At 39.4% G+C, this 26,252-nt stretch overlaps 3 protein-coding genes and 2 long non-coding RNA genes across 6 annotated transcripts in view; 2 read left to right on the forward strand and 3 right to left on the reverse strand.

Moving 5' to 3' along the window:
* LOC120719929 (dehydrogenase/reductase SDR family member 11-like) overlaps positions 1-26,252 on the reverse strand; it is a 40,337-nt gene that overhangs the window by 9,325 nt on the left and 4,760 nt on the right. The gene's annotated exons all lie outside the window — the stretch shown is intronic.
* On the forward strand, positions 314-25,030 carry LOC120719412 (dehydrogenase/reductase SDR family member 11-like). 2 transcript variants are annotated; one of them, XM_040008553.1, is made up of 8 exons: positions 314-515; positions 16,290-16,499; positions 17,048-17,142; positions 18,003-18,132; positions 18,252-18,311; positions 24,544-24,570; positions 24,657-24,722; positions 24,852-25,030. In XM_040008553.1, the coding sequence occupies exons 1-8, from the start codon at positions 384-386 to the stop codon at positions 24,882-24,884; spliced, it is 753 nt and encodes a 250-aa protein (XP_039864487.1). In that variant the 5' UTR covers positions 314-383; the 3' UTR covers positions 24,885-25,030. The 2 variants fall into 2 exon arrangements, with proteins under 2 accessions (XP_039864487.1, XP_039864486.1); XM_040008552.1 differs by lacking the exon at positions 24,544-24,570 and having other exon boundaries at positions 18,252-18,341.
* On the reverse strand, positions 509-9,753 carry LOC120719420. The gene is made up of 3 exons (XR_005692684.1): positions 8,291-9,753; positions 7,579-7,583; positions 509-1,027 (listed from the first exon to the last, which is right to left on the reverse strand). It is a non-coding gene; the product is annotated as an uncharacterized LOC120719420 (long non-coding RNA).
* Positions 18,542-20,319, reverse strand: LOC120719406 (zinc finger BED domain-containing protein 4-like). Its single transcript, XM_040008542.1, has 2 exons — positions 19,261-20,319; positions 18,542-19,163 (listed from the first exon to the last, which is right to left on the reverse strand). Exons 1-2 carry the CDS (start codon positions 20,291-20,293, stop codon positions 19,138-19,140), a joined length of 1,059 nt encoding a protein of 352 aa, XP_039864476.1. The 5' UTR covers positions 20,294-20,319; the 3' UTR covers positions 18,542-19,137.
* LOC120719418 lies at positions 19,157-21,458 on the forward strand. Its single transcript, XR_005692682.1, has 2 exons — positions 19,157-19,363; positions 19,456-21,458. It is a non-coding gene; the product is annotated as an uncharacterized LOC120719418 (long non-coding RNA).

Consider the following 26,252-nt stretch of genomic DNA (forward strand, 5'->3'; position numbering starts at 1 on the left):
GTTAATTAGTTAGGTTTGTTTGCTTGTTTTAATCAATTTTAAATCATGCTTTTTATTTGTTTTTGTTTCTAATGTCTCTGTAAAGCACTTTGAATCACCTTGTTGTTGAATTGTGCTATACAAATAAACTTGCCTAACAATAATGATGTAACGTGTCACAGAGTAAAGGTTATCTCATACCGTTTTCATAAACCTGACAACAGGATTGGCTGAAAGCCTCCCTGCAGGGCAGAGAACTGTAGCTGTTTGAGAGAAAAAGGCGGACTGACATGACTCAGATGTTTCTCTCTCTATATATAAATGCTCACACGGGACAGTGAAAGATCTGTCGCTCTCTCTTCGTATTTGTGCTTCTTTCGTGCTTGTAGCAGGTTACCACTGTGATGGAGCGCTGGCGTGGCAGAGTGGCTCTGGTGACCGGAGCCTCGGTCGGGATTGGGGCGGCTATAGCTGTAGAGTTGGTCCGGCTCGGTATGAAAGTAGTGGGCTGCGCCAGGGACGTCGCAAAAATCCAGGTTTGTTTTGAAGTGAAAACTCAGTTTCAGCATAGAGTATCTTGACCTATATCCAGGGCCGGTGCCAAAAAGTGGTTGTCTGCCAAAAACTGCGGTATTTGGCAAAAACTGATTGCTTGTATTTAAACTGCTATAAATAACTTATTGGTCTATAATATGTGAAACATATTTCAAATATATCCCTCATTAATGATATCAAGTCATCTTGAGCAACAAACAACATTCCTGTAACAAGGTAGCCGCAGTTAGTTTTTGGCAGTGACTTTTATGTATCCTTTATTTATGCACTTAAAAATTCTGTTGACTTTAAAAATGCCTCTTTTAACCCTTGGGCGTTCCTCGTCAAAAAAGTTACCCTTTTGGGTAACTTTGGATTTTTGATTCTCAATATATCAGTCATTTTAAAGACTAGTTGCATGAAACTTGGCCAGGATGTGCATTTTAGGATTATTTTTAAAATTCAATGATCCCCTCTATGGTGTGGTGTATAGTAAAGGAGATTCACATATGTACTACCATTAGGGCTGCACGATTTTGCATAAAATGAGAATCACGATTTTTTGGCTTAGAATTGAGATCATGATTCTCTCACGATTTTCTTTTCCAATATAAATATTTATTGCACTTATTAACTGCACATCAACTTCATAACAGTTGAAACTGAACATAAAAACAATAAATAAACATAAAAACAACAAATGTCTCACGTTTTGTGGTTGCCACAAAATGTTGTACTGCTTGAAATTCCGTCTCCACCGTTGCTCGACACTGCGCGTATAGAGCAGTGTTGCAGCTCAACCAACCAATGGCCGCGGCAGGCTAAACATGAGGACACAGATGACGCGCAACAATAAACGCATAAAATACACTTCTGTATCATTTGCTCCTTTTATTCCACATGCAACTGTCCACTATACAAATCGAGGACATGGGATTAACAAATGCACAGACTGCACAAACAAATAACTGCAACTCAATAATAACTGCACTAACTACTAAATCAAATTACAACTTGGTCTATGGTATCAATTAGTGCACAAATATACAAAACCATCAAGTTACAGTTAAAATACATCAAATCATTCAAGCTGCGGTCAACAGAAAGTTTTGCCTCATGCTCACCCCACCTTTCTGCTCATCAACATCAGGTGCTGTGAACAGGTGAGTGCAACCACATTTATCATCTACCACACCCATGAGACACGCCCCACACCCGTGCACCAATACAGTGAGTCCATTTAAACCAACCCACTTAGTCAAAAAGGAACAACTCATATGGCTCCTACATACCGGCCCCTAATTATTTTAGAGCAATAATTACATCATACTTACCATGTAGGAGACATATTGAGAAACATGATCTATCCTTTATCAAACATTCAAAGATACAATTTTAATTCAAAATAATGAAATACACATTAATACAAATAGACATTTGAAAAAGTCAATCTTCATGACTCTTCTGCTTCCTGTAGAAGACACACTTTAGTGATCGGCCTGTCCAAACAACCAGTCTTTGTTTTAACACGAACCTGACGTACAAGTCCTTTACTGTCAGAAATTGCTTCCACAATCCTTCCAGTCACCCAAGAGTTACGAGGCGCAGAATAATCGACAACGATAACCACATCCCCAGGAATGAAGTTCCGTCCGATTCTCTGCCACTTCTGATGCTCTTGAAGCTGGGGCAGGTACTCCTTAACCCAGCGCTTCCAGAACAGGTCAGACATGTACTGTACTTGCCTCCATCGACGTCGTCCATACACGTCCCCCTTCTGAAACACTCCTGGTGGTATCAATGGCTTGGTCTTAAGCAGCAACAGATGGTTAGGAGTCAAGGCCTCCAAATCATTAGGATCAGTAGAGGCTTTGGTTATTGGTCTACTGTTCACAATAGCCTCTGCCTCACAAAGAACTGTACAAAGGCCTTCTTCGTCCAAATTCTGCACTTTCAAAATGGAATTTAACACCTTCCTGACAGACCTTATGAGACATTCCCAAACACCGCCATGATGGGAACCAGCAGGGGGATTAAAAATCCACTTTATGCCCTTTTGCAGCAGCATCTCATGAATCTGTGCCTGATTCCATCCTTCCACTGCCACTTTCAACTCACGTTCACCACCCACAAAGTTTGTACCATTATCCGATTGTATCTCTAATACCTGACCCCGCCTTGATATAAATCGACGGAGCGCATTAATAAAAGAGTCTGTGCTCAAAGATGACAACACCTCTAAATGCACAGCTCTCACTGCCAGGCATGTAAAGATAATTCCATATCGCTTTACTTCACACCTTCCACGCTTAACTTGAAAAGGTCCGAAACAATCTACTCCAACCCGAGAAAATGGAGGTTCATCTGGTGAGATGCGATCTTGTGGAAGGTCTGCCATCATCTGATATCCTGATGCTGCATGAAGTCTGCGACACACAATGCATTTAGCCAAAATCCTCCTTATGGCAATGCTTGCACCTGGAACCCAATACCTTTGCCGCAATTCGGACAACATGTGGTTACGTCCACCATGCCCTATTTTCTGATGTACATGTTGAAGCACCAGGTCAGAAATATGCAGATCCCTGGCTATAATTGCGGGATGCCTTGCATCTTCAGGTATAGCTGCTCTACTAAGCCTACCTCCCACTCTCAACACACCATTCTCAAGCTTAGGATCAAGCCTATAGAGCTCACTACTCTTCTTCACCCTTTCACCCCTCTGCAACCTACTGATCTCATCTGAATATCTCCTCCTTTGACAAAAGCAAAGAATTGCATTCTCTGCCTTGTTAAGTTCTTTTACTGAGAGAAATCCTTTAGCAGCATGGTCCTTGACAGTTTGCAACTCTGTTAAGCTTTTCCTCAAGATTTTCTTTAGTCACACTAGACGCAAAGCTCTCTTTCAGCTGTTTCCTCTTTTTACCAAGTTCCTGCAACAAACCTTTGAATCGAATAATCCATGCAACCATCCTTTTCAGACGAGTCCACGAAGAAAAATAAGTAATGAACTCATCGCACCATCCTTGTATTCATTTGCATCAACAGCATTAACTAAAACGGTCATTTTAATTTCTGGATCATTTATGGAGATCTTTCCAAAATCAAGGTTCACTGGCCAATTAATTTCTGGTTCAGCAAGAAACTTTGGCCCTGACAACCAGGAATCATCCTTGACAAACTTCCGTTTAAGGCTCATAGCTCGCTGTTCTACAGCCTTCCTATTATTTGGCATTTTTACCTGATTGCACCTAAAAGGTAAACCAATGGTGTAATGACCATCAACCAACTTAACAGAGTCCATCACTGACTTCATAAACTGCTGATCTTCTCTAGACAAAGCAAACTGCTCATCCTGAATACATTCTGGAAAATCAGCCTTCATTTGACGTTCCCACAGCTCATCCAATCTTGACACGGAAATCCTATTGACACTCACATCAAAAATGTCAGTCTTACGATCCTCTCTGAGAGGACCACTCACCGTCCAACCCGGCATAGTTTTTACTGCATAGGGACCTCCATACTGACTTCTAACAACCTCCCATGGCTCTAAAGCCTTGGGCACATTGGTCCCGATCAACAGGTCTACCCCGGAATTTATCTCCAGTATCTTAATATGGCGCAAATGTGGCCATCTATCGAGATCTTCCTGTCGGGGAATATTACATTGATGAACAGGCATGCTTTTCTGAGTAAATAAGTCAGGCAAGGCACAGTAGTGATCGAAATCCAAACCAGCTACTTCCAAATCTGAAACAACATAACTACTGACCATTTTCTCCTGACCCATTGTCCGCAAAAGAATGCCAGTTTTCCTTCCTGAAAGATTCAACCTATTCATGAGCCCTTCAGTACAAAATGAAGCTGAACTCCCAGGATCTAGAAAAGCATAGGTTATCAGTGACTGATTACCTTTCTTGGATTTTACTCTAACTGGTATTACGGATAGAGCACTATTTTGCTCACCGGCCCCAGTAACACCACTGCTTTGCACAGCACATGAAGGACCTTCATCTGGTGGTTCTCTCCCTCCTATAGTTTTCACTGCAACACTTTCCCTCTGCTTGGAGTGGATATGTAAGAGTGTGGGGTGTTTCTGTTTACAGACTTTACACAAGAGACGTTTCCTGCAGTCCTTGCTTCTGTGCCCAATGCGCAGACAACTAAAACACACACACCATTCTCTTTCAAAAAAGATAATCTTTCACAGTGCAACTTTCTTTCAAATGAAGGACACAAATCCAACATATGTCCTGCTCCACAACACAAGCAAACCTTGGTCACAACTGAACCACTCTCTCGCCTCAATGCTGGCTCAATCTTCCCTTCCACCTTGGCCACCGTAGTAGCAAAACTACTCCGCTTAGCCTTAGGGTAAAACTAAGACTTAACATTCCTCGCCTCTTTTCTGATGGCTGTTGGAGGATCCTGTATGTCTCCAAACAATGGGTCACTTACGATCTTCACTTGCCTTTCGACAAACTCAACAACATCGCAAAAAACCACTTTATGTTGAAACCTCTCCTGCAGATCGCAGACAACATTCCTCCACTTATCCCTGAGCTTATAAGGCAACTTTTTTATAACTGCTTGCATATTAGCAGAGACATCCAACTCATGCAAGGACTCAACGTCTCCCATTGCATTACAACATTGCCTTAATAAAAACCCATATTCCTGCAAAGCCTTCACATCATCAGATTTTATAGGTGGCCATTTACTGACCCTTTCAATGTAGGCAGCAGCAATTTTCAGCGAATTGCCAAAGTTCTCGTGGAGCAAAGATTTAGCTTTAGCATATCCATACTCAGCAGGCATATACTGACAGCTTCTGACCATTTCTCTTGGATGGCCTCTAGTATATTGCTCGAGAAAATAAACAATCCTTAGCACTGTGAGTTTGACTCTCCACCATGTGCTCAAAAGCTCTCATAAATGTTTGATATTGCAAAGGATCACCATCAAATAACTGAATGTCACGCCTTGGTAACAAAAACAGAGACTGCTGCTCAGCCAATAAAGTTGTAATTTCATTTTGTTTCTTCAAAACTGTGACTAGATGATCATGACCCTCACCACCTTGCACTGTATGTGTAAGAGGTTTTGATTGTGCGTGAGACTGCGACATCATCTGAGTAGTTGAAACTGCACCTGGAAATACTTTATGTAACTTCGTCTCTGACTTTTCCAACGAAACGACCTTGGGCTGAAAAGTATTTTTAACCTTGGGCCTTACATCCAATACCTGCGCTTGATGATCACTTGCATCAACACCCTGATATGGTTGCTCTGGTAACACAGGTTTGAACGTCGGAGCATTAGGATTTAAAACACCTAACCGCCCCTGCTCTCGTTCTAAATACGAATTCATTCCATCTGATTTAACATTAACAGCACTTGAGACTCGGGACATTTCAGAAGCCTTTAAAACATTCACCTTTGCTGCTGAGGCTGCTATTTCAGTTTCTAAGTCAAGCAGCTCCTTCCTTTTCTTAAGCTATATTTCTTGTTCTTCCAGAGCATGCTTTTCTTTCAACAACCTCTGTCGAACAAGAAGGGCAGCCATGTCAGCCTCTGCCGTTATGCGTGCTGACAAGGCAGATGAAACCATTGAGCCACTGAGTGATGATTTACTTTTCCTACAACTTTTGTTTCCAACATTAGAGACGCTATCACTTGGATTAACATCATCTATCGCAGCACCTTTACCAACATTCCCGGTGTGCCTAGAAGCACCAGAACCATTTCCAGCAGGTAATACATCAGAGGAATCAACACCAGGTGGATTTAAATGTGGCAAATCAAGCTCAGACACCTGATTTTTGCTCTGAGGGTTTCCCTTTGCATCATGAAGCCATTTCTTTATCTCTTCCATAAACTCAGTATTATGTGCTCGCACACTTATAAACCAAGCAGTTTGTTTCTCTTGCTCTTCTTGAAGAAGCAAAGGAAGCAAGGTTTCATGCAGATGAGTTGCCTCATTAAGCAACACAGACAAATTCTCTAACTGAGCCTGAACAGTGGAAACATTATCCTCAGATTGCTTTAATTCTTTAATAATCTTTATGACCTTTTTAATTTTATTAATCTTAGTGTGCCGTTCTGTTTGCAGTCTTTCAATCTGATTCTCCAAAGCCTTAGCAGTCGGTTTTGGCTGTCTTTTCTTTCCATCCACATCACCACATTGTATTAATTGGTGTGTCTGCATTTTTCTTCAAAACATTACAAAATCCAAACACTGAACTACACCTATGCCACACCGCTTCATTCCAACGCCTCCACTTGATGACATTCACTTCATAAAACATTGGACACACAAAATTAACAGGAGCAATATCCCCCACTATCTGCCTATTAAAGCTAACTAACTTAACCTAGTCTTCCGTACATACTAGCGGTGGGTATTTATGTACCTCCATACCGTCAGCTGTGAGGAAGACAAACTGTCTTAAACACAAACTGCGGCGGTACTCCCAAGCCAATGGCTTCAGCCGCCTGATGCACAAAAACTAGAAAGAAAATCAGTACAACGCCTTGTGCAGCTGTACTGTTAAAACCTAACAGGGGAACAAAACTCCTGAACAAAATGTGCTCGTGTAGCCAAAGGCTTAATCTAAAAGCAGGTGGTAAAAGGCAACAGCAAACTACAAAACTATCATCAATAAAACTCGGCTCTTTATAAATAATCCAATAAAACCTAAAAAGAGCACTTTCTGTTGACAATTTGTTGCAGCTCAACCAACCAATGGCCGCGGCAGGCTAAACATGAGGACACAGATGACGCGCAACAATAAACGCATAAAATACACTTCTGTATCATTTGCTCCTTTTATTCCACATGCAACTGTCCACTATACAAATCGAGGACATGGGATTAACAAATGCACAGACTGCACAAACAAATAACTGCAACTCAATAATAACTGCACTAACTACTAAATCAAATTACAACTTGGTCTATGGTATCAATTAGTGCACAAATATACAAAACCATCAAGTTACAGTTAAAATACATCAAATCATTCAAGCTGCGGTCAACAGAAAGTTTTGCCTCATGCTCACCCCACCTTTCTGCTCATCAACATCAGGTGCTGTGAACAGGTGAGTGCAACCACATTTATCATCTACCACACCCATGAGACACGCCCCACACCCGTGCACCAATACAGTGAGTCCATTTAAACCAACCCACTTAGTCAAAAAGGAACAACTCATATGGCTCCTACAAGCAGGTAGTGCAACAATAGAAAAATAGTTGCGGGACAGCACTGTGTAGCGTTTATCTAGGGTGTTGATCATTTTCCTAAATCCCTCGTTTTGCACAGTGTTGATGGGAGCCATCTTTGGTCAGGTGATAAGTGATAGCCTCCGTAATTTCTTTGTGCCTGCGGGAGTTCGATGTGTATAGGGAAGCGCTGTATAAGGTTCCCGTTATTGATGTTTGGGTGGTTGACCGGACGGATTTTCTCCTGTCACTTTCTCGCCACCCCTGACGTGTTCTCCGTTGTTTTTTCCCTGCTAATTTTAGCATCACACGGCACAGCTTCTGTATCACGTGGTATAAGGCTCCGCCCTTGTCATTTGTTGAGCAGGAAGAGTGAGCGCTTGTTTTCATGCAGATTACGTCCCGGATCAAAATGCAGTACAATCGTCGTCTTCTTTTTTTTTTTTTTTTTTTTTTTTTTTTTTTAAATCGTTGTCATTTGGAAATGAGATCGCACATAAGTATGAATCGAGATCGCGATTTTCCAACGATTAATCGTGCAGCCCTAACTACCGTTGATATCCCTCGTACCATTTTGGGTCCCATTGACTCCCATTATAATCACATATTTTTGATATACTGTAATCCTGACATGTGATAATGCCTTTCTCGTGAATACCTAATGGATCTAAGCCTCAGCCTTCAAAATAAAGGAAAAATAGGTTTTGGATCAAATGAGCAAAATATTAGGTACAGCACCACCATAGACATTTTCAGTGGTTTTGAATGCAGGACATGTATATCTTACTATGCAAAATACATGACAATAAAACAGCTGACCACCATAAAATAGTCTTGATGTAGTGGAACTGATATAAGAGAGTGGTGTGAATGTGATTGAGAATATATTTATACTGTGTGTGTGTGTCGGTCGTAAACAAAACGGCCTATAGAGCCGCCTTCTTGAAGTGAACAACGGCAGCCTGCTCCGTTTTTTTTTTTTCCTTTCTCTGAACCTCTGTCAATATTATTTTTCTTCACTTTGCACACGAGCCTCGTGTTGGCTCTGAGCAAGCAAGGGGAGGGGTGCAAAAGCAGCCACGTGTTTGCAGAGCAGAGGGGGGAGGGGCAGTTGTTACTCTCTCAGTGGCAAGTCAGCAGAGCTGGGGGAGAGACAGAGAGAGATCCTTTTCTATCTTCTTGGATTCAAGTGCACATTTGAAGTCTGTGAGAATAGTTTGCAGCCTTGTCTTACGAGTCATTTCTGCACAGACGCCACGAAATGCACAGACGCGCGTATGCACAACACGAAGCGCACGGTCAATTTAGGGCAGGCTTGGAAGCTGTGCTCATCGTGCAAACAGCGCATTATTATCGTAACTGCTGCAAAAGGTAGGATATGCCCTGTCTGCAAAATCCAACCATCTAGAGGTTCGTGCTATAAAATGTAAATTACATCTTTGTTCAGTTTGTTGTTGAGTTTGCTCAGGTCAGTTCAGTTTCCCAGTGGCACAGGAACAGAACAGGAGGGAGAGACAGAAAAAGATCATCCTCTGTATAATAAGATAGAGGATGATCTTTTTTTTTAAAAATTTAGGTGCATCTTTGAAGTCTGTGAGAATAGTTTGCAGCCTTGTCTTACTAGTGATTTCTGCACAGATGCCACGAAATGCACAGACGCGCGCACGGACAAGACAAAGCGCATGGTCAATTTAGGGGAGGCTTTTGCTGAGAAAGAGCAGCGTTCCAAAAAGCGGAAGCAGTGCTCATCGTGCAAACAGCACATTATTATCGTAACTGCTGCAAAGATATATAAGATATGTCCTGTCTGCAAAATCTAACCATCTTGTGGTTCATGCTATGTATGATAATGTAAATTACATCTTTGTTTAGTTTGTTGTTGAGTTTGTTCAGGTCAGTTCAGTTTGTTTTTTTGCAATAAAGTGTTATTGTTCCAAAAATAATAATGCATCCAAATCAATGTTGTTATGAATTATTTACCTATTCAAGGCTGCAATAACCTCATGCCAAATATTTCCATTTGCAACTAATTTTTTGAAAATATTGGATATTATGGGTTCCCCCCCCCCAAAAAAATAAACAGGGGTCTTTATGACAATAAAGCCATAAAAACCTAAAAAATATTAAAAAAATTATGAAAAACTTTATATCTGTGGTTAGGTCTGAAGTTGTTTAAAAGATCTGATGTGGAAAAAAATGAAAATTTAATTCATATATGATATTGCTATATCACCTTTTGGATGGGGACCCCTTTGGGTCCCGAGGGATACCAATGGATGTATATTGCAAAAACTCTTATTGCTCCAAAAATAATAATGCATCCAAATCAATCCTGTTATGAATTATTTACACATTCAAGGCTCTAATAACCTCATGCCAAATATTTCCATTTGCAACTAATTTTTTGAAAATATTATATATTATGGTTTTTTTACCCCCCAAAAAACAGGGGTTTTTATGACAATAAAGCCATAAAAACCTAAAAAATATTTAAAAAAAATTATGAAAAACTTTATATCTGTGGATAGGTCTGAAGTTGTTTAAAAGATCTGATGTGAAAAAAAAAAAAAAAAACATCATATATGATATTGCTATATCATCTTTTGGATGGGGACCATTTTGGGTACCGAGGGACATAAAAGGGTGTAAATTGTAAAAACTCTTATTGCTCCAAAAATAATAATGCATCCAAATCAATTCTGTTATGAATTCTTTACCTATTCAAGGCTCTAATAACCTCATGCCAAATATTTCCATTTGCAACTAATTTTTTGAAAATATTGCATATTATGGTTTTTTACCCCCCAAAAAACAGGGGTTTTTATGACAATAAAGCCATAAAAACCTAAAAAATATTTAAAAAATTATGAAAAACTTTATATCTGTGGATAGGTCTGAAGTTGTTTAAAAGATCTGATGTGAAAAAAAAGAAAGAAAAAAAATCATATATGATATTGCTATATCACCTTTTGGATGGGGACCATTTTGGATAACGAGGGACATAAAAGGGTGTAAAGAGTAATCTGGCCAAGAGGACAGCTGAAATTGCAACAAAAGCAAAAATAGTTCTGTAAACATATTTTAAGTGGCAAAAGGGAGCTGATTGGTTATAATGTAACCAGTTACAAAGATACTTGAGAAACAGGTAATTTTTTAATTTTATATATAACCCCTTTGTAATACCTGTTCACCAAAGTCTATTTAGCAACATACGTTACGATATTACACGTAAAAAAACACACGGAAACATTGGAAATCAGTTTTTGGCAGGCTATCACTTTTTGGCACAATACCAGACTGGTAATCTGGTATACCGGGTATTTTCCCTGTGGGCCGAAGCATTTGTAGGGGGCTGATTTTTTTCTTCTTGTTTGCATTAGTTCAATTTTAATTTTCAATCAAATCTCTTAACGCCTCTGGCCCTTCCTACTTTCCGTGTGCACCTACGCACCCTAGAACAGAGTTAGTGTTAATAAAGCGGGATACAAACGAAGAAAGAAAAGAGGAAAAAAAGCTAAGAGAGAAAAATAAACAAGAAATAGATACAGCAAAGTGTGTCAAATTAACCGACATGTTAGCAGTGCAGTAGTACCAGAAACAGCTGATATAAAGCCCTGGCATTCACAAGAGCCTGCTGTAGCTCATGGCTTTATTTCTGTGTCTCTATTCTAAACGCACGTAAATAATTTTTGCAAGAACAAATGTCACATTTTGAGTAGAGAATTATTTTCATGTACAAAATTCATGTACAGAATTCATGTATTTCAGTGTTTGCTATTATCCACATAGACACAAAATAATAGTGTAGTTAAGAACATTTTCGGTTAGTATTTTTAATTATTTGATTGTAAAATATATATTTTTTATGTTGGTTTTAATCTAGTTTAAACCAAACCACTTCACTGGATTTAGCTACATTTGTGTTTCCTGAATGCAGTGGCTAGCGAGCTGATTGGAGACCAAAACAGCCACTCATTTTGAATTCAAGTCTGTAATTAGTTGGTTTTGTGGCATATTTATAACCATGTACAGAAAAAGTTGAGTGTGCAGGGAGCAGAGATGTTGAAAGCAGAAGCGATATACTGAGAGCACACAGAGCAGAGATCTGAGCAAGAGCAAATGCCAACAACTGAGCGAGAATGGCAGTTATTGTGTGTGTATATGTATAATAGCAAACACTGAAATGAATTTTGTTTGTTCAAAATAATTGTCTCCTTAAAATGCAACATTTGCAAAAATTATTTATGTGCCTCTCAGAATAGAGGCACAGTTGCTAGCATTAGCCATGGAGAGCACAAGAGGACCAGCAGTCCCAACAAGAGAGTGAGGAAGAAACAGAGGAAGGTGTAGTTAACGAATAAGGTAGAGAGAGGAAGAGACTCAGGGAAAAATAAATGGCTCATGGTTAAAGCAATTTGATAATAACAAGCTAATAGCTAAAAGGTAACTTAATTTCTACATTGCAACTAAGATGTTCTAGCCCAACAACAGCTGTACGAACCTGATTAAAAAAGAAAAGAACATTTTGATAGACCAGGGCTGCATTTATCACTTAGTGTATTTCGATCTCGGCTGTTGCATTTTATATTTTTTAGTCTATATTTATATTTATATATATGTTCACTGTTACCTAGCAAAAAAGAACAGAGGGAGCGGCTGGGCAAAAGTTGAACAGTTTATCTGACTAACACTAAATAAACCTGAAAAACCAGCTTTACAATAATCTATTGTAATGCTATAAATCAGATTCTGTGTAAAAGTTCACTGTTAATAGATTTTTAATTTAGTCCAACACAGAAACAGAAGGCTGGACACATATGAGCTGATGACTCTAGAGTCTAGACCAAGGGCGTATATGGCATGGACAGAAGGGACATGTCCCCACCAATATCCAGCGATTATTGAATTGTCCCCACCAATAATTTGATCTCTTCGAGTAAAGAAAAACAAAACCGATAGAAATAAAAAAAAAAAGCGATCTGTCAACATCTCATTCACCCAGTGGTGCAGAAAGAGTTAAATTACGTTCTCTACTGGAGTCCTACGTCATGTGACAAATATGACCAATGTGATTGGCTGTTCCTTTCAGTGAGCTCTGTTTAGTTTTAGCAGCGGCAATCCTGCGGAGGACCTGCAAGGAGGAGAGGAGGATGGCAGCAAAAAGAACCTGGATATAAGAAAGTATTTTTCAAAGAAACCTGTAAGTCACTTAAAGTCAAGTTCACTCATAAAATCTGTCCATCATAATAACGTTACAGGCAGTGGCGGTCCAAGGCTGTTTGGCGCCCTGGGCGAACACTCGCTCTGGCGCCCCCCCCACAATGACTAATTAATATTAAAATCTGTAACATAATGTATTGTTTGGAGTTTAGTCCGTTACTGTTGCTATTTTTACCATTTCTTCTTGGAGCAACTGTAACCCACATTATTTCCTTAGGGATTAATAAAGTATTCTGATTCTGATTGTTTCAGGATGACCTGCCATTATTCAATGACACATCTGCTTACCTGTATCTTTTGCTTGTTTCTCTTCCTCTTCTTTTCTCTTTTTTCTAAACTGAGGACCTGATGGCTTTGAGCTTTTCTTCTCCATCTTCCATTGGTTTTAATTTTGCACTCCAGTATGAACACAAATCCCTCAACCCGAGGATCACCACAACATAACGTAATAGACCTACACCTTAGTTCACAGATTCACTTTGTCTAGGGTGCATTTCTGAGATTTCACACAAACCAGGATTCAAATCATGAATACATAATGGGCTTGGATTTACATCATTATGAATGAAATGTGCTCTATTTGGAAGCAGCCGGCTTGTGTGTGAGACTTGAAATCATCAAACTGTAAATTATAAATTTTAAATTGTTATTGATCCCTTTACCACGAGTCCTAAAGTGTATATTTATTTTCTTACTCTTCTTATATTTATTGTTTGTTTACTTGCACTTTTGTAACTGGAGCCTCGTCGTCTCGTCTCTCTATATACTGGACTGTATGTAGCGGAGATGACAATAAAGTTTACTTTGACTTCAGCAGCGAGCAGGCGCACCGAGGGCTCTCGCGCTCACTTCTCGTGTACAGAATTTCGAAAAAACATCGGTGCAAATTATAAGTCTGTATCATGTTGTCTGGTGTTTTCGTGTTTGTTGGTTTGTTTTTATTTTGTTTTATTTTGCGAGTTGGTTATTAGATGCCGCACCAGCCAGTCAGAGAATCCCCCGCCGCCCCGCCCTCTCCTCTCTGCGCCGCAAGCAGCAGGCGCACCTCGCAAACGAAGGGCGCCCTTACTCCCAGCAAATGGGCGATAGAAAACCGATTGGTGCCTATGCCATTCCCAATATGTGCTGGCATGACGTCGGGGCAGCATGAGTACGAGCATTTTTTTTTTTTTTTTTCTTTTCTGATGCCCGTGATGCCGCCCCCCACCATGATGCCACCCCGGGCAACCGCCCGTGTTGCCCGTATCTAAAACCACTACTGGTTACAGGCTATGCAAGGCAATACATGCCAACCCTCCCGTTTTTTCTCGGACAATCCTGAATTTCAGTGCCCCTCTTATTACTCTTTCTGGGTTGCAAAATAAACTTTTAAAATTTTTCAGGCGAGAATGTAGCTGTGCAAACTTCAAATATCTGAACCTGGGAGAACAGCAAACTCCCGGCACATCGTTTTAGGCTTTGGCCCACATCAGTCTAAAATTGTATGTAACCATGAATAACATGTTGCCATGTCCACCGAGAGAGACTGGACAGTATAGATGTAAAACAAATATGCCAGCAGTTCATCTCAGTTAATGAGAGGAGAAGGCATGTGTTTGGCCCCTTCACATAGTGGACATTGAGTTGTTGTGTGGGACACCAGTAGTCCATGTCTGTTGCTGTAACAGTAGTTCATGTTTAGAGTAAAACATACCAGCTCACTGATTTGATCGGGGCAATAGTGTGCCTAAAATGTTGCATAATTTTGCTAAGAGATCTGTTACTTTGTGGTAATCTTAGATGAGTAGTTTTATGGACAAAAACCACCAGGTCATTCAGTGTTCCCTTAGTGCTAATGTATAAGAGATGTTGGTGTAACTGAAGTAATGATGTTAAGTCCTTAAAGTCATATTCTTTTATTGTCATGACCAGTGTTGGTCAAGTTACTTGAAAAAAGTAATCAGTAACTAATTACTGATTACTCCCCCCAAAAAGTAATCTGGTTACTTTACTGATTACTTATTTTCAAAAGTAATTAATTACTAGTTACTTTTTAAAAACACGATTTACAACCTGAATAGGTGATAAAGCGATAGATCTTTCAGCCCAATTCTACTTTTTCTACATAATCCACCATTCAAAATGTAATCAAATGGAAAAGTCTCTTTTTAAAACTTGTTTTATTAGTTTTAATCTTTTAACTTTATGCATCAAGCAAAAATTTAATTATATGCAACATTCTCTGACTGGAAGAAATTTGTTTAATATTTAAACCTATTTTCTGCACATTCCAGCACATAATTTTTTTTGTGTGTGTTTACACTCACTCTTTCAAATAGATGCAAGTAAAACACAGCAGAAAATAAATAAAATCAAAGACTAGCGGTCCTTTTGCTCTATTTTCACCTGTAAAGCAGGAGTAGGAGTAGGCGGAGGTTTACCCTGGTGCAGGTGTGCTGCGGCGGTCAGTGGAAGAATCCGCGAGTTTTTCTGTGAATTTCCCATTACGTCGCTTGGAAGTTTAGAGGTTTTTTTTCGCTGTAAAAAGTTTTCTTCCCACGCACAACGGACACTAATGTTTTTGTCACTTTTTATGGAATCAAACTCAAAGTAAGGTCAGTACTTCCACGCTTTAAACGCTGAACGCTCATACTCTCTCCATATATTATCCACTGTTGATCTGCAGACAGCTGTTGTCAAGAACATCGCACTCACGTCACTGTCATGAGACATTCTCGCAAAAAAAATCACGGTATTAGTAACGCATTAACGCAGCGTTCCTACGGGAAAGTAAATGTAATCTAATTACCGTTTTTGCAATAGTAATCCCTTACTTTACTCGTTACTTGAAAAAAGTAATCGGATTACAGTAACGCATTACAAGTAACGCGTTACTGCCCATCTCTGGTCATGACTGTATTTTAAGCTATTTTTATTTTTGTATGATATCTGATTTATATGGAATATGGTTGAAGTAAACTAAAGTATAAAATACTTAGTCATTTGTTTGATAGTAACTTAACATTATATAATTCACATATAAAACTATGAATTGTAATTTTAAATGGTTTAAAAGCATGTAGAATAGCATATGTAGGCAAGTATATTTCTCCTTTTTCTAATCAAGAAGCAAAGACGAAAAGGAAAAAAAAGAAACAGGGCAGGGTTCGGTGGTTGAATCATCCGTCCCCACCAATGCCAATTTTGGAGACAAAAATCTGACTTCCAGTGTTGTACAAAGTTACTGATCAGCTGTGTTATGAAAACTGAAATCCACAAATTTACAGTAATTACAGGGCAGAGTTATTTTGAAGCTAAACCTCTGTCATCATTCCCTTCTTGGTTTCAGAAACTGGCAGCAGAGTGTCAGAGTGTCGGCCACCCTGGTGTTTTGGTTCCTTTCAAGTGTGACTTGACCAAAGAAGAGGAGATTCTGGCCATGTTCGCAGCGATCAAAGAGCAGCACAAAGGTGTGGATGTGTGCATCAACAACGCTGGCTTATCTCATCCAGAGCCACTGCTAAGTGGCAAAACCAGTGGCTGGAAGAACATCATGGATGTAAGAGCTCAGAGTTATTTTAGAAAAAATTATCTGCAGTTCTGTTTGAAAGAAGCGTTCACAGGAGTGGTTTCCCAGAAGAGCAATTAAATGATCAGTTTTAAGTCGATTTGTTCATAGTTTTTAGAATATGACACATGAAACTTTCAATTTAGTCCATATCAAAAACAGAAATTTGGACAGAACTAAACTTACTATCATGCAGAAAATTTTCAGCTGTATTAGGCTTATATTAGACAGAGAGAAAGAAAGTTTATTTTAATGTAAATGAACCAGTATAACCATTTCCAAACAAGTCATCCATTAAATCCCATTCTGCTGAGTATAATCCATCACAAAAAAAGAAAGTCTGATACAACCAAAGTCATGACTCTCATCTGAATTACAAAGTTGTTGTCCTAAAATCCTGCAAAACAACATAGTTTGTTAAAATAAGTGCAATAGGACAAAACTCAGAAAGTTGAAAAGTTCCACGAAAGTAGGCAAACAACTCCCCTGGAGAATTTTGATTTTCTTTGTTGTTTATTTCTCTGCTTGGTTTCTTACAGGTGAACGTTCTTGCACTGAGCATCTGTACACGTGAAGCTTATCAGTCAATGAAAGAGAGAAACGTGGACGATGGGCACATCATAAACATAAACAGGTGCAGTTTTACTTGCTAATAGAAAGTGACAGAACTTTGAAATCTGTCGATTTAAATGTCACATAAATGTCATAATATGATTCTAATCATCATTTAGTCTGATTAAGACCATCCTGTAGCAACATGACTCAACAGACCTTTTTCAAAGCACACATTTGGCTAACAGGAAAAGCAAAGATGGTACTATTAACAATACTCATGGTTCTTATGCATAGAGATGATTATCTGTTGAATTCAAGCCAAATAATGCAACACACAACGATGTTTAACTCTGTCTTTCCTGGGCAAGACAGATTTAGACCGATTAAATCTGTCTTGCCAGGGTATGTCTTTCTGTATTTTCTCTACTGATGTTGTTCCTCTTTGTGTTTCTTGTCTGATAAATCTCCCCTGCTCTGAACTGATGTAGACCTGCAAGAAGCCAAATTCTCCTAACATAGACTAGATTTTCTGAAACCCAAAAACAAGCTTAGAGGAGGTGCGGAATATAGTACCACTTGTTACTATAAGAATTACAATATGGATAAAGATCATTTATGGGCTTTTGGTCCAGTGACACCAAAAACATGTTTCCTACTGCAACAGACCGTGCTTCGTTCACTTAAACCTCGAGCCACTAAATGAAATGCAGTAATCATTATTTATTGATTTGATTTTTTCTATTGTGGAAAATGTTTGTAGATCAGAATTATTTTGTAATCACATCAGTATTACAAGATTTAAGAAGGGAAATAAGAGATCTTTGTTTAAGGACTTTACTAGGGCAATGATTACTTTAATTGCTAGTTAATCTGAAAAAAGTACTAGTAATAGTTTAAAATGAATTTGTTCGTTCATGGCTTATAAAACTCCTGTTGCAGCTTGGGTGGACATCATGTCTTTGATTTTGCTGATCTACATTTCTACACCGGCACCAAGTTCGCTGTAACTGCTCTGACTGAGGGGCTGAGACAGGAGCTGCGCGCTGAAAAGAGTCATATCCGAGCCACAGTAAGGCTTTAAAACACACTGTAACCAACTGGAAAAGTGCAGTTAAAACAAGTATAAGCTGCTGTGAGACACATGCACAGTATTTACTACAGTTCCTTTATCATTATCTCTTTTTGCAGAGCATTTCTCCTGGTTTAGTGGCGACAGAATTTATATTACGGGCCAACAATCCTGATGAAGTGGCTGGCAGATTTGGGACCAAGTCTCAAGTAAGTCTCAAGTCTTTATCCTCAAGTCACAAGTCAAGTCTCAAGTAAAGTCAAGTAAGTCAGAGTCAAGTCGTAAGTAAAGACAGACAACTTTCAAGTCAAGTCCCAAGTCCGAAACTTTGAATTTCAAGTCCTTTCAAGTCTTTTTTTTTTAAAACAATGTTGCAGTTATATGTTAAATGTAAATAATAGACCATGTGTTCTTTTTTTAAATCTGTATTTATCTCATCACCTGATGAAACAAGTAACTTACAAAATATGCACAAACTAATTCTGAAATTGCACCTTGTACAGCTCAATTAAACTTTGCTGCAAGAATAGTCTTCCTCTAAATTACAAATTCACAGAATAAACATTCAGTGAAAAATGCAAAAACAGAACTTCCTGTTGAAACAAAAAGTGCTGATATTTCCTTATGTACAAAACAATGAACCATCGCAGTAAATTTAGTGCAGTGTGACAAGCTTGTCCTCTCTCTCTCTCATATATATATATATATATATATATATATATGAACAATGAACAAGAATGTGCAAGAATGTGCACTTTAAGTTATTTCAGTTAACTATTTCAGTTAACTATTAACTATTCTGCATTGCATTTGCAAAAGACCAAATTGGCCAAAAGTCTGTCAGTCATTTGTGCACAATGAGGCCGTAGAATGATGCCACCATAGCTGAAAACTCGCTCCACAGGAGCACTACATGCAGGTACTGCCAAAACTCTGGTGGCCACATGAAACAGAGAAGGAAGAGTCTGCATGTTCATTGCCCAGAACAAGAGGGCGTTCTGTCCATCAGCAATATCCAGGTAGTGACTTAGCTGTAGAGCAAAACAAATTAACAACAGCAAAAGAGCCTTTATTACAATTTTAGACAAAAAAAATACAGAAAAAATATAAACTATATTCAATCTTTACCTTTAACTTTTTGTGTCACCTCTGTCTTTATGTCACAACTGCCCAACACATGGTGTTCCACCCACAACAGAGAAAATGCTGGATCCAAAGCAGCTGCTTTAAGGTACACTGGATCTGAAAAGGGGGCAGTGATCCCATCTTCTGCTCTAGCCATTTGCACACTGATACAGATTCCAATAAATCTTTTGTTCAAAGATGCTTGGAGAATCCTGACCAGACCATTCAGGAAACGGACTTGAGGCTTCAGTTTCTCAAGGTGGTGATTGAGGGACAGCACGGATGGAACAACAGCACTAATCGTGACTATTTTCTCACCTTGTGTCAAATCTGTTGCTTCTCCAAAAGGCTTCAAGATGTCCACCATCTCCTTCAACAGGTTCCACTCTCGTGTTGTGAATAATAACTCCTTGTGCCCAGCCATTTCAAGAACAGCACAGAGTTTTAGATGTTCACATTGGATAACTGCCTTCACTTGTCTCAGTGTTGAATTCCATCTTGTGATTACAGCAGCAGGGATCCATTTCTGTTCACCAAATTCAGCTTCAAACACATCTTTGAATGTTGTGCTTGTGTGCAGTAGAGAGCTGAGCTTAGATAACTTTGAAAGTGAAGGAGATGCCACTTTGGTCTCTGACAAACCATCTTTCACCACCAGCTGAAGTGTGTGTGCAAAACACTGCAGGCGCTGTGTCTTTGCCATAGCAGCACCTACTGTTTCTTGATCTTCCAAGGTTAAGTCATGCCAGAGCTCTGGGTCGTCAAGATGATCACCATCATCATCATGTTCCTCACCTTGCTCAGTGGGGAAGCACACAGTGAATGCTTTCCGCATATTGGCAGCATTGTCACTAATAATATAGTCTAGTTTATCTTTGATGTTGTATTCGTCACATATAGCTTCAAATTTCTCACAGATTCTTTCACCAGTGTGTAATCCTTTGAAGCGGTCAAAGGCCAGCAGTTTGGATTTTAGCTGCATCCTCTCTGTCTCTTTCTGTATCCACTGCACAGTGATACCAAGGAAACCCCTCATCCTTCAGTCTGTCCAAATGTCCACAGTGACTGAAACATGATCAGTCTCACTCAACTGAGTTTTTAACATTGAACGTTTCTCAGCAGCGAGGTTCTCTGTTTTTGATATAATTGTTCTGCGACATACCGGGCTGTATTTTATGTCAACTACCGTCAGAAAGTGCCGAAAATTCTTGTTTTCCACAATAGAAAGGGGCAGGTTGCAACCAATAATCAAGTCACTTAATAATGCATTCGTGATAGCTTTCTGCTGTGGATGAGTCATGCTGTACTGTCCAGCACAAGTGTCCATAAACTGTGATATGGAAGGCTGTTGAGGTTCATTTGTGATCCTCTTTTTCATCTGGTATTCTTCAAATCTGATAGAGGTAAGCATATTAGACTCATGTCAGAAATTCCATTACAGCCATTTATGAATTGCATTTGACTTTAAGTTGATCCTAATAATCCTAAATAACTATTAACACTTAAACCCTCATAGTTTTCAGACAATAAAAAAAAATATAAACAATATTTATCAAAACTCTGCATACAGTTCTAATAAGCAATGTTTAGCATTCCTGTTAAGAATAACTGACCTTTGCAAATAAACAACAGCTAATAACATAAGATCAAAGTATTTTATTTGATGTATTGACATAAATGACAGAAGAAAAAGGCCATATATAGCAGGACTACTCAATTACACACTAAGGTGGGCCAGATTTTCTAACCAAAAATAAATTTCCCTGGCTCAGACATGCAAAAGTTAAACACGACCATACACTAATTGCAAATTAAACAGTGATTTTGAAGTGTGATGTGATGGTAAAATAAATATTTGTCAGTCTAAACTGGGTTAAATCTATGGGATTAATGATGGGGGGGAGACGGAGAGAAACCCTCTTCCCTGAGTACAGCTACAGAACCCACTTTCTGAAACGGACCCTGCTCACCATTCACCGACAATTCTGAGCTAACAAGTTGCATGTTATTCTTGGATGCGTTTGTAGGACCGGATTTGAAATAGCATGACAAACATATCATACCTGTTAAAGCCAAACAGTATCATCAACGTAGCCCGGTGTTCCAGATCTACTGGCGTTTAGATCAACTGGCGTTGGTCGAACAGATGTGTGGCAGTCTTGCGTTTCAGGAGCTGCTACCGACAAACCAGCAAAAAAAAACGCCAAATGTGTCACCTGTGACACTTGTGAGGTTATCTCAAACACACTCCGTCAGTCTTGATGCTGTTGAACAACAAAATGTTTAAAAATGTGGCGAGTTTACCTGGTGATATCCTCACGCGCGACGCGATCGCGAAAACAGCAAACAATTAACACCACGCCGATATTGTTCACGGGACAGCAAGAGTAAACGATCGGGAGACTCTTGTCGTCGTTATCGTTCCCCTCGCACGTTTTATTTCTCCGGTTTCAGCGTTTTTGCTTCACAACTACAGCGAGCAGTTTACTTTGTGCACTAACATGGACTCGAGTCAACCAGCGCCACCTCTGGCCAAGTGCCACAGCCCACAGCCAGATCAACCTGTGACACACATCTGCAGCACGTTTGATTTCGTTTCTTGCACATTTGTACCTTTCAGTTGTGTCTGTTTGTGCGTCATGCAAATAAACCTTTGAAATTAATGAAATGACACTAATATTTCACTAGTGTTGTAACATCACATGTCGTTAGCATAGTCTGCGTGTGTCTTTTCTCTGCAAACGAACATTTTAGAGTTGGTTGTTATATACAGTCTGTATAAGTGTGGTTAATCTAATGAACATTTGTAAGGAGATGGCAGTTACTGTGAATGTACAGCGGGTGATCAGTAATAAACAGTCAGACAATGACTCTGACAATCTCATTCAGTCTTGCAGACTGAATGCACCTTCTGTGGAAAGTGGTACCACACGGTGTGTGTGGACTTCCCCTGTGCAGAAGGCGACTACAAATGTTGTGGGTGCTAAATAAACAGAAAAAAGTGATCCCTGTTGTCTTTGCTTACTGATTGTTTTTAGTGTTGACAATCCACATTGCTGGGATTGCATCTGTCAACATGTTTGTGGGTAGATTCGGATGTACCAGGGGTAAGTGCAGCCACTCAGCCTCTACTCACTGTCATCATAGCAGCAGGTGCAGATGTGTCACAAGTTAATCTAGTAGTGGGCTATGGTACTTGGCCACAGGTGGCCGCAGTGGACTGACCTCCATTTGAAACTGCTCTAGCTGCTGTGTGATAGTGGATCTGCTACAAATTGAAGATCATAAGCAAGTTTTGGAAATGAACCCTTGCATTATGTTGAAGAACAAACAATTGGCATTGATTTTGTTGCGGGTCATTTAGATCCGTACTGTGTAAATCCACTCAGAATTGTCAAAAAACTGCAATAAAACAATAGCAACTTTATTTCCCATCAGATAAACATGTAGAACACAGACATACAACAGTTAGACTTTCCATAACTATTTTAGGAACAATTTGGTTTTTCGTTCTTACAAACACATTTCTTTTGAACTTGCCCAACATTCTCAGTTTTTCAATGCTCAACATTTTCAGTTTTGTCCACATGATGGACAGAATGTAACTGTGTGCTTTCTGCAGATGTACTTCTTGCATTTCTCACAAAAAGTGCTTGTTTTCAAACAGGAATCTTCCTAACTAAGATTTAAAACAAAAGATTTCTACGTCTCCTCCAGTCTCACAAACAGATGACAAACCAAGCGACACACCTGAGTCACTGACTTTCTTAAATCCACTCACTCTCACTGGCTGTTTATTACTAATCACTGTGTAACTGCTGTGAATTCACAGTAACTGCCGTCTCCTTACAAATGATCATTAGATTAACCACACTTATACAGACTGTATATAACTACCAACTCTCCAGCCATGTTGATGGATTGCCTATATTGGCTGGAAATATTAATTTCCAGGGAAAAGACACAGGCAGACGATGCTTACAGGATGTGATGTGACAACACTAATGAAATATTGATGTGTCATATTTGTCCAAGGTGTATTTCATTGTTATGGGAAAAGAGAATATTAAAATCATGATGACCAATTGGAGTGGTGATTTCTATGACTTTGTGTATATAATTTGGAATTTTGTACAAATGAAGGCCAATAAGGAATATATGATATCATTTCATTAATTTCAAAGGTTTATTTGCATGATGCACAAACAGACACAATTGAAAGGTACAAATGTGCATGACACGAAATCAAACGTGCTGCAGATGTGTGTCACAGGTTGATCTGGCTGTGGGCTGTGGCACTTGGCCAGAGGTGGCGCTGGTTGACTCGAGTCCATGTTAGTGCACAAAGTAAACTGCTCGCTGTAGTTGTGGAGCAAAAACGCTGAAACCGGAGAAATAAAACGTGCGAGGGGAACGATAACGACGACAAGAGTCTCCCGATCGTTTACTCTTGCTGTCCCGTGAACAACATCGGCGTGGTGTTAACTGTTTGCTATTTTCGCGATCGCGTCGCGCGTGAGGATATCACCAGGTAAACTCGCCACATTTTTAAACATTTTGTTGTTCAACAGCATCAAGACTGACGGAGTGTGTTTGAGATAACCTCACAAGTGTCACAGGTGACACGTTTGGCGTTTTTTTGCTGGTTTGTCGGTAGCAGCTCCTGAAACGCAAGACTGCCACACATCTGTTCGACCAACGCCAGTAGATCTGGAACACCGGAGAACATTTGCTAATAAGATGAAGTTAGCTAAGTCGCTATCTCATCGTAGCAAAAAAAGGCAGCACCTACCGTTCTTTATGCAACTTCAAATGTCGGACAAAGTTGGAAGTTGTTCAATCTCCGTCTGTAATTCTCTTCTTGCATGTTTTGCATGTTGCATTTCGTTTTTTTGTTGACTACTTCGTAGTTTATGTAGCCGAAAGAAATTACTCTTGGGAGCATTTTTGGCTCGAGCGTTTTTGTTTTTGTTTTCGTTTTTTTTTAAAATCTGGTTAATTTGATTGGCTGTGCTACAGCTCACGCTCACATACATACGGAGTGTGGTAAGAATGAATGAATGAATAAAGTGAATTAATGGTCCACACTTTTTATATAATATGTATGTTAAATTTTAGATTTGGGTAAAATATCAAGTCTTTTCAAGTAAACAGGTTCAAGTCCCAAGTCACTGGTGTAAAAGTCCAAGTCAAGTCACAAGTCTTACAACCTTTTTTCAAGTCAAGTCTAAAGTCATAAAATTAATGACTCGAGTCCAAGTCATGTGACTCGAGTCCACACCTCTGGTGGCTGGCATATATGCCTCATATAAGGTAAAATTATTAATCCTACAGTTTGTGGAGGGTTGACATGATCATTCAGATAAAATCAAATGACGCACTTTTCACTTCTCTAACAGGCTCTGCAAGCAAAAGACATTGCCAGTGCTGTCACGTACGTCCTCAGTGCCCCTCCTCATGTTCAGGTTTGTGATTTTTCTCTTTATTTTCAGTCCTTTCTGTTTTGAACTTTCCTCTTTAGCATTTTAAATAACAACACTTTCCTTATAATAATTTAAGATGATCATATAACATTCACATAACTTTTCTTTCAGATTGGAGAACTTCTGCTCGAAGCTATACAGTAGGTGTCATGCAGCTTTTGTTGCCCCAGCAACTCCAGGACCAGGGTAGTCTTCACATTAAGGTGGTGTGATCGACTCATCTGACTACTCAACACAGCAAGATCAATTTACAGAATACGGAAAGAAACAATAAGGAAATTTGTCCAAGAGTTAACTGTCTTCTTCTTAAAAATGCTGGAACATGATGCACTTCCTCTGTCGCATGTTTAATTGTGACCTACCTCTTATGACAGTCTGTGAGGATGTTACCGTCACTGTGTTTTTTAGTGTCTTTGAGAAGTTGCACCATGTGACCCTGTCATATATTCTACTGGCATTTTTTTATTTCTTTATTACATTTAACAAAGTGCTATCAAACTGGTCATGAAAGAACTTTTTGATGTTGTCCTGAAAATTTGACGCTAATATAATAAAAAAAATATTTTCAAAAGAATTTGTTGTTATTTCCCCCACCCGGAAAATTTTGCAACAGGGTGGAAAAGAGAGTTGAACCTTGGATACAGGAGGTGAAATGTGGTTTAATAACATAAACAGTACATGAACTGTAGGAGCTTTTTTCACAGGATTGTCACTGTGGAGCCGTGATGCAAATTCTGTGTCCAGTAAAGCAGGAGAGATGCACAAAAAAGGTGGATAGTGAGGAAGCTGAAGGAAGCAATGTATATGTATCTCATAGCAGCTTGGGGTGTACTTTAACTGTGACTGTGGCTCGAATGTGGGTCTTTTCTGCACAATTTCATACAGTAACAAGGTGGTACGAGACTCCTGCATCTTCTCTGGGTGCTGCTTTTAGGTTTTAAAAAATCCAACCTGCGGAGTTATAATTTGGCAATTCACACGTCTAGATCAGGTAAAACAAGATCAAGTGAGAGACACAGTAAACGGTGTACAAAGAGGAACAATATCAGTGGAGGAGACACCTAAAAGAATCCCTGGGGCCAACATAATCACTGTCTGTTTTCTTGTTTTGCTTGAACGCAACAGATAATTATTTCAGTGTCAGAGTGCAGTTATTATTATTAATAGCTCGGTCGGCACTTTTCCTGTTACTCTGAGTGCTTACTGTGAGTAGTGTTGCCAACTTTACTTGGATGTTTCTTTAATGAATTGTTTATGTAACTTCCCTCTTCAGCGAGGGCAAACCAATCATTACTAACTCATTAGAGTTTGTACCGCTACTTTGGTCAGACTTCCTGGTGGGATAGACATAATTACAGGTTGATGTAAAAAGCAATTCAAAAAAGACCATCGGGCGCATGGGAGTTTGCCCAACCAGTCTGCATCTGTTTTGTGGACTTGGAGAAGGCATTCGACCGTGTCCCTGGTGGGGTCCTGTGGGGGGTGCTCTGGGAGTATGGAGTGTCTGGCCCA

Source organism: Simochromis diagramma, unplaced genomic scaffold (assembly GCF_900408965.1).
Source record: "Simochromis diagramma unplaced genomic scaffold, fSimDia1.1 OVJJ01000344.1, whole genome shotgun sequence".
In the NCBI taxonomy this organism is placed as follows: Eukaryota; Metazoa; Chordata; class Actinopteri; order Cichliformes; family Cichlidae; genus Simochromis; species Simochromis diagramma.

Excerpts from the sequence above, each read along its gene's own strand:
- LOC120719412 (XM_040008552.1), top strand. The coding sequence starts at position 384 with ATGGAGCGCTGGCGTGGCAGAGTGGCTCTGGTGACCGGAGCCTCGGTC. Across the intron at positions 18,342-24,656 it reads GATTTGGGACCAAGTCTCAA|GCTCTGCAAGCAAAAGACAT; the intron begins GTAAGTCTCAAG and ends CTTCTCTAACAG. Across the intron at positions 24,723-24,851 it reads GTGCCCCTCCTCATGTTCAG|ATTGGAGAACTTCTGCTCGA; the intron begins GTTTGTGATTTT and ends CTTTTCTTTCAG.
- LOC120719406 (XM_040008542.1), bottom strand. The coding sequence starts at position 20,293 with ATGAGGGGTTTCCTTGGTATCACTGTGCAGTGGATACAGAAAGAGACA. Across the intron at positions 19,164-19,260 it reads GGTGACACAAAAAGTTAAAG|CTAAGTCACTACCTGGATAT; the intron begins GTAAAGATTGAA and ends TTTGCTCTACAG.